This window comes from Rhinopithecus bieti, unplaced genomic scaffold (assembly GCF_001698545.2).
Source record: "Rhinopithecus bieti isolate Rb0 unplaced genomic scaffold, ASM169854v2 scaffold_4101, whole genome shotgun sequence".
In the NCBI taxonomy this organism is placed as follows: Eukaryota; Metazoa; Chordata; class Mammalia; order Primates; family Cercopithecidae; genus Rhinopithecus; species Rhinopithecus bieti.
In genome coordinates this window covers 1,418,348-1,426,690 of record NW_016804458.1, presented here as the reverse complement: position 1 = coordinate 1,426,690, position 8,343 = coordinate 1,418,348, and the positions used below count along the sequence as shown (strand labels likewise).

The window sequence follows — 8,343 nt, the reverse complement described above, 5'->3', positions numbered from 1 at the left end:
CACTGAATGCCAAGTCCCCAGGGAAAGGAATGATGAAAGGGGAATTTGCTGGAAGAGAGAGGAGGAAGTTGAGGCCATAGAGAGGAGGGCCCTGAAAGAAAATGTTAACTGCTTGCCAGTTTGACCAGAGGTCTGTTCCAGCCGGAACAACTGCATTTAGACCAGCAGTTCCCATGCTCTGTTTTACAGGTCTGAGCTTTCCCGTAGGTGAACTTATGTTTTACAACTGTGTGCCATATAGTACCAGCTAGAATAAAGCCAACATTACACATTCAGTTCTACCATGGTTATTTTAGTTCTGCTCCATATATAATGACCACCAACCTTGAATATCAATGTGTGCAGTCCCTAGGGAGAACAGGACAGCTTCACAATTTCAATGGGGCTACTGGAAACATGCTTGGCTATTTCTTTCCTCAGGGAAAGTCAGAAAAAAGCATTGTTATATAGGAAAGACAGGATATTTTAAGTACCTATTTCATTTGATAATATTGTTTTTCTCTTCACTGTCAAGAAAACCATTAAAAAATCATGTCTTTGTTTCCTTTGCTGTTAAATCATAGTTAAAGAAAAATGTAGAAATGAAAGTTATCCAGGTCTATCAATTATTATTTAAAGTAATATCTGTTTTATTAATGTGTATAGGATTTAAAAGAGTTATAATGAAGCATTTTAACCACATAAATGTTACTTCATAGCATTTTTAATAACTAAGAAAGATAAGTCCTTTTCTTGTTGGTTCTTGATATTTTCCTATCTGTATTCAAATTAATGCAGAATTAATAGCCATTATCTTACTGGTAGCAAGGAGACACATTATAAAAGCTTCTTGTATAAAATTTTATTCACTAATAGAAAAAAAAGAGAAATAGTGGAAAACTGTTAATATTTAACACAGAGTAAATACATTGCCCATTCTCAATGGTTTGAGGTCTTAAAGAGCCTCTTCCAGGGGTTTTTGAATATTCAGTTCTAGTAAACATCACAGCCAAAGAGTTCCAGGCGAAGTGCAATACTTTGATTCCATGTTTTAGGAATGACACGGATAAACCTGGAAATGATTGGGGGGTTGAAAAAGTTCTTCACATGTCCTTTGGTATTAGTATTTCCTTCAAAAATCTGAAAGCAAAATAAGAGAAAATCTTTAATGACAGCATAAATGGAAACAAAGATCTTACAGATAAGTTTGGTTTTTTTTTTTAGACAGGGTCTTATTCTGTTGCCCAGGCTTGAGTCCGGTGGCACAATCATGGCTCACTGCAGCCTTGAACTGCTGGGCTCAAGTAATCCTCTCTCCTCAGCCTTCCAAAGTGTTGGCATTGCAGGCATGAGCCATCACACCCAACCCGGATCATTTTTTATCCTATTAGCTCAAAATGAGCATATCAAAGAACACATAGAACACTACCACACAGATGATCCTCCATCAGTTATGAAATCACATGCCAGATAGATTTCATCTCACCAGTGATCTGAGTTAAATTGGGGAAGAATCAGCAAGTCTCACATGGTGCTGTGGAGCAGCTGGAAAACCATTTCTGCCTTCAGCCCCTTTGTATTAGCTGTATGACTGAACAAGTTACTTATTCTCTGATTCTTCATTTCCTCATCGGCAAAGTAAGGATAACAAAATTTCACCTCACAGAAGTCATTGCAAAGATTTAAAAATGTATGTAAAAGTAAGTGCATAGTAAGTGCCAGGAAGTGGTCACCAATAAATGGTTAACTATTGCCAACATTTAAAATTTGACTAGGCATTTTAATTTATTTATCCTTGTTGGCATGTACCTTATATCCTCAACTAAATTGTATAATTTCCCCCCTCCATTGTCATCAAGTTCCCCAAGGTTTACACACACCAGAAATGAAATCACTATTTTTTTGTGACAATGATATTTATCTTCCTATGGGGGCAACCTGGTGTAGTGAGAAATAAAACAAACCGAAACAGACAGCCAGGAGTTTGTCTGAGAACAGGCACCTGAAGAACTAAGATTCAGAAGACTTAAAGAGGTGGTACATGTCAGTGCATATTTGTCAAATGCAAAATACTGTTATTCTCATCATAGCACAGTCTTCAGATTGCTTTCTCTTTGCCCAGATGCCACTCTACCTTGTCCACCATGGAGGATTTCAGCCTGTATGGTTTCCATTCCACTCCTTGGTCACTGTAGTGGATGGTATAGCTCTTTACATACATTTCAGAGGACAGAGACTTGCAGCCCTGTGTTGTAATTGCTGTTATCTTCTTGATCTTGAGTAGATCAATTTGTAGCCACTGCTTGTTGTTGTTTGCCTATGAAAATGACAAAAGCACATTGATAAGGAAGATGTTAAAACCTTTGCTTCTTTTTTTAGACCAAGATATGCAAAAAAGCACAGAGCTCAAAAGGATTTTGTTCTATCTTATCCCTTAGGATTCACTGTCTCCTAGAAACTTTCCCTCTTTCTTCTTTGTTGCCACAATATGTGTATAAATTTCTATTGAAGTATTTCATACATTGTACTATAATTGTTTCCTTCTTAGTATTCCTTACTGCTTGAGGGTAGAGGCTTATTTAATTTTGTTTCCTGTTACTCACCACAATGTTAAGACACCCAGTTGGTGTTCAATAAATAGTTGTTGAATAAATGAATGAATACACGAGTTTTATTTGGAAAAATTATTAAACTGCTAAGTTATCTGTAAATATTATTTTCCTAAGCAAATTTCTTTAAATACTCTGGTAATATTGCTACAGGGTTATCTGGGAAATAATTGGATAGCATCCTGTCTCTATTTCACCTATTTTACAAAACCCAACTTCTCTTTCCCCCTGTTATTGTCAAATAGCAGAAACAGTTCAATTTCTTCTGATATTTCAAATAAATGTAATATTTGAGAGACCTGATAAAACAATAAGTAGAGCTTGATACACAGTACAGTTATTGTCCTGTCTCCGGCCTAACAAAATGCCTAATCACATGGTTGGTGATATGCGTTTGCAGAAAGATCAGAAGGTCTAAACTGAGTTTTAGAGTAATCCGAGATAAATTTTTACCTTCGGGAGATTTGTCATCTACCATAGCCTCATTCAATTATAAAGGAAATAATATTGGTATGTTTCTTCAACATCACCCACACATACTTAGGTGTATGTGTATATATATGTGTATGTGTATATACAAAAATTCACATGCTATATGTATTTTAAAAGCAAATTAACTGAATTAGAATGATTATATGAGAAAACTTGTAAGTCTATAACATCCTCTAGCGACATGTGGGTGATATTTTAGTGTGTCTTCAAATCAAAGTTGTACCAGTGATACAGAGTATTACCAGCTAGAAGTTTTCACAGGCATAAAAGAGGTAGAGACATTTTAGTTATGGAGAGAACAGCATCTGTGTGCATCCCTGCATATGTCCAGCTTTGATTTTCAACCTCTCTAAAGAGACCATATAAAGACATTTCATGTGAGTGGAAGGGGGTTAAGTAAAACACATACTTCTGATCCCGAATTCTAACTTTGAGATAACAGCATTAAAAATTACCATTTTATCTTTGAGGCCTTTGTTATATTACAAAGACTAAGAGCAAATTATAGAGAGTGCAAATTTTTTTAAAAGATTGTAAAATGAAGTATGGGGTGACAAGGTTATACCATGAACAAGTCTAAAGAGTCATCTGAAAAAGAATTGGATAACATCTCTTTAATTATTATTTATATTGCTATGTAAATTATATAAATATAATGTAATATAACACTATTTTTATTATTTTAACTTCTCTGGGTGTTAAAATAATAATTTTGTTGCCCTCTACAAAATTGCAAAATGAGGTATTTGGGCTGCTACAAATGGTGGAAGGCGCATGGCCTGTTTACTGGGAGAATGGGATTCTAGTCCTGATTCTGCTACCAAACTAAGCTAAAATTATTATAGCTTATAATATTTATAGATAAAAATATTATAGCTTATAATTATTATAGATTATAATCTCCTGTGTATTTAGACTCAAAAGGAAAAATCTAGACCAGATGCTTTGCTCCTTGCTATTGTAACATTCTGTGATTCCGTGATTCCAGAATGAGTTTCAAGACACAGATATCAGTTCCCAAGACTGTGTGGAATCCAATCTTTTCTATTTACCCCACCAGCACCACAGTTCTTTTTTCCTTTCTGGTGGCCTAATTTAGGGATAGGTCCTGGAATTCTATAGAAAGTCAGGAAATTGGAGTGTAGGTATCTTACGGGAGGGAGATATGAGGGTAGAAAGTAGGGAATTTGGATTTAGTTGGCTGAAGGGATCATCAAGTTATCCATGCCATTCTGATGTCTCAGGTCATTTAAAGAATTAATAAAAATGAGTCAACTACTAAGAGTTACTCCAAAATTAAATCACCTGAATTACTCAGTGGGCTAATATCAGGGATAGTATAACTCTCTGGAAGGTGTTTGTTTAACTTAGATCACTGATTTTATAACTCTGGTTTTGCAACATTTTACTATGCTTCTAGTTGTCTCAAGAAATATCACAAAGCTCTTAAAATAAGGAGGATGGGGAAGAGAATAAAAAAGTTTAAATGACATTTCATTTAAGAAAATGAAAAAATATTGCTAAATTGTAAAGAAAAAATAAGAGATGATGGTGCAAATATAAATCATTTGTTTATCACTAATGTAAGCTATCTAAATGAGGAGCTGGCAAACTATGATCCATGGGCCAAATTTGGCCCACTGCCTGTTTTTTGTAAACAAAGTTTTATTAGAACACAGTTAGCTCATTCATTTATATGTTGTTTATGGCTACTTTCCTGCTACAATGGCAGAGTTGAGTAGTTACGGCAGAGAATGTATGGCCCACAAAGACTAAAATATTTACTATCTATCCCTTTGCAGCAAAATAAATTTGCTTATTATTGGTTTAGATCAAGACTAGACCAAAACCCACAGAGATGATAAATGACTTCTCTCTGAGCCAAAGTTATAGTCAAAACTATCAAGTCCACAGATATCCTAGACTCTTGGACCTAGGATTTTAATCTGCAGAAACAGATCCTCATGTTCGTGGTAGTGAGGGCCTTTGCATTCTTCTGGAGCGCTAAAAGAACACCATGCGTAGAGTATACTTCACCTTGGCTTGCCAGGCATTCACACGTCCCTGGGCATTCAGACGGGCACGGAAGGGTTCCCAGTAATCTCCCCACCAAGATTTTTTAAATGAAGAAGCTGTGATTTGCTTGTTTTCTATCTTTCCACTTTCCATACCCAGCGGTGTGGAACATCCTATCAAAAGAAAAGTAATGTGATTAATTATACACCAATATTCCCTGCATGGCATTTTGCACTGCAGAGGCAATAACAAATAATATTACTATCAATGAATGACAAAAACAATAATCACAAAAATGAAGATTCATTGAATCCAAGTGCCAAATACTGTTCTTAGGATTTACATGTATTATTTAATACTCATAAATATCTCCATTTTAGTACAGCAAAACACAGTAATTTGTCTAAGGTAATACAGCCAGAAGAATGAGAAACTGAATTGAGCTCAAACAATCTGATACCAAACACCATGTTCTAAACATTTAAACTCACTTCCTCCTTCTGAGAGTCACGGAGACTTTGGTCTTTGCTTTGGGGTGACAATAATCCTAAACTATCTATATATAAAAACACTCTGTTTCTTCTAACAAAAGCTACAAAGAAGATACAATGGACCCTCATTCACTATTTAATATTTTCTGTTTCAATCCTTAGAGGGTAATTCAAGTTATGCACTCTTTGGAATTTTTCCAAGGTGTAATTTGAATATCATAGGCAGCAAGGCAGACCTGTAACTGTAAGAAACATAACTAGTGAGTGAACCTGGCTGACTGCCCATCATCTCTGTGATACCTTGTTCTTGTTGGTAAATCATGCAGAAATTTTCTTGAAGTGATGCCTTACTTACTCCATGAAAAAAAAAAAGAGCCCTAAAAATAATACCCGCTGCTAATAATTACCTAAGTATCAAGAAAATGAATAAGAAGAAAATAATGCTTCTTGTATAAAAAATAGATATTTTAAATAAATTAGCAGAGTTGAATGTCACATTTTAGGGTAGTTTATTAGGATCTGAACAAGTCTATTTATACCATATGGAAAGAAAAAAACACAATGACTTATGGAACTGTTTCAAGGGGTGGTCCTGCTGATACAAGATTTGTGTTTTATTTGGGAGATGTTATAGACTACTGCTATCTGGACATCGGCAAAATACCCTCATCCATCCAAGGGTATACTGTGCCATTATCTGCTTCAATAAGAAACTGATTCCAGGGTTCAGCTACTTTCTCCAGTGTAAATTATGGCTTCTTCTCTCCACCCAAAGGGAAGTACTGCAACTCCCAACAGGTGTGCCACAGCAGGTTTCTAGTGTGCCGATTTATTTATCCCTCTTCCCACCTCCAGCCCTTGAACAGCCAAGTGGGGCCTGGATCAGTCAAGCCTTAGGATTACTACTTTACTCTTTTACCTCAGAATGCCAGGCAGATATTATTTTCTTTGTGTGGTTTGAAGTAAAAAATATTGGAAAGCACTGCTTGAAGAATCCAAGAAGAACAGTTAAGACTCTTAGACATCCTTGTTACATATAGCAGAATTTTAATATGACTATTTATGATTACCTGGATTTATTTATATCACAGGTCACATTACAGCCCCTAAGAAATAGCAGCTAACATAGAAAAGACTTGAGTACCTACATAGGGTATTAAAGAAAATATAAAGACGAATCGTGGTTTCAGGAAGTTGGGAAGCCGATTCAGATTTCAAAAACACTCATTGAACACCACATATATGACAGTGATGTTGCCAGATGCTGTCATGACATTGAAGTCTGAGTGACCTGGAGGACTTGAAAGAGTCAGGCCTGGTTTGAATCTCAGGTAGGTCTTATTGAAAATGGGCTGATGGAGATAATTCCAAATTAGAGCCCTTCCTTGGAGAGTTGTGATGTGTCTATATAATCCAGGCACTTTCTTCAGAGAGATGCTGTTGGCCCTCTGATTGGCAGAACCATTCTTGGTCTAGATCACACTGAGAGTTTACCCGAGTAGAACCTCTTTCACAAAGGTTTTCCTAGGAGCCTAAATCACTGAAGAGAACTAAAAATTCTACTCATTCTCCTATACCTCCCAAATCTTGATTCTTTGTGTGGCAGTGAGAAAATAATGCATCTTTGTACCTTACCATTTACCTCACAACCTTGCAACTCCAATCGAAGGGTAGGTCTGTTATAGGCTCGAGTTGGAGAGATCCTGATATATCTAGCCACAATAGGTGGGTCAAACTGATTCTCTTTTATTGTAGAGGCATCTGAATTGCCATTAAAATACTAGAAGAAAAGAAAGTTTAGTTATGTAACAGTGATCTATAAAGTGACTTTATAATAAAATTTTGATCTAATTTCATATTATAATACTACATTTTCATGGGGCCTGAACTAAATCAATTTGGTTGTAAAATATACTTGGGGATAATTCCACTTCCAGGAAGATTGTATATATGTACTTTGCCCTATTCCTTCTAGTAAGTACAACTAAAAACTTTGGACGTTATAGCTAAGAGAAACCTAAGAAGGGGAAACATATTTTCAGGAGAAAAGAGCTCAGAAGACAGACTGACTAGGGTTCTCGGAAGGAACAAAATGGTGGTGAGTGTCCTGAATTTTCTTTTTGCCTCATAAATCCCAGACTTAGAGATGAAGAAGCCGGGAACCTGGAAACACCAATGAGTACAGACTGAAAAAGCCCAAATAAAATCTGCTTTCTCTAACCAAAGTACCAGTAAAGGGAAGCCTAGCAAGATATAATAGAAAACTTGTGGATACTGACTTCTCTCCTTTAGTCAAACACCACAGAAAAAGCTGAGGCCCCTCCCTAACCCACAACAGCAAAGACTGAATGGGAAGCCTAGATTTCTATGCTCATGAGGCTAAAGAGGCACCCCAACACTCTTACTGGTGTTGTGTCAGAAAAGGCCACGTGGGGATTTAGGGCTTTCATTTCCAGCCCCTAATAAAGCTCCTGCCCCTAAGTGTCAGTGGAGGCCAAATGGGGAACTCCCCTTCCCACCCAGTCACCAAGGAACAATCCCTTCTTAGGTGGCAGTGGAGTAGGGAAACTGGACTTTGATCCCCACTTGGCAGTAACCAGGCTGTGCCCTACCTAGCCCTTTTCCTGACAGAGCAATGTCAGAAAAGCCAACTTTTAAAACAGAAGATTGGAGCAGGTATTGGTAATATTGAAAACAGAAAACAATAGAGAAAATCAATAAAACAGGGCTGAGAAAACTGAGAAGATTTTTTTTTT

The 8,343-nt window shown here is 36.5% G+C and overlaps 1 protein-coding gene across 1 annotated transcript in view; it reads right to left on the bottom strand.

Annotated features, from left to right (window-relative positions):
* Nucleotides 1–824: 824 nt before the first annotated feature.
* F5 (coagulation factor V) overlaps nt 825–8,343 on the bottom strand; it is a 73,873-nt gene continuing 66,354 nt past the window's right edge. The window contains 4 exon segments of the mRNA XM_017868449.1: nt 825–1,119; nt 2,114–2,296; nt 5,118–5,269; nt 7,223–7,367. Coding sequence (XP_017723938.1) covers nt 973–1,119; nt 2,114–2,296; nt 5,118–5,269; nt 7,223–7,367 — 627 coding nt within the window. The 3' untranslated portion in view covers nt 825–972.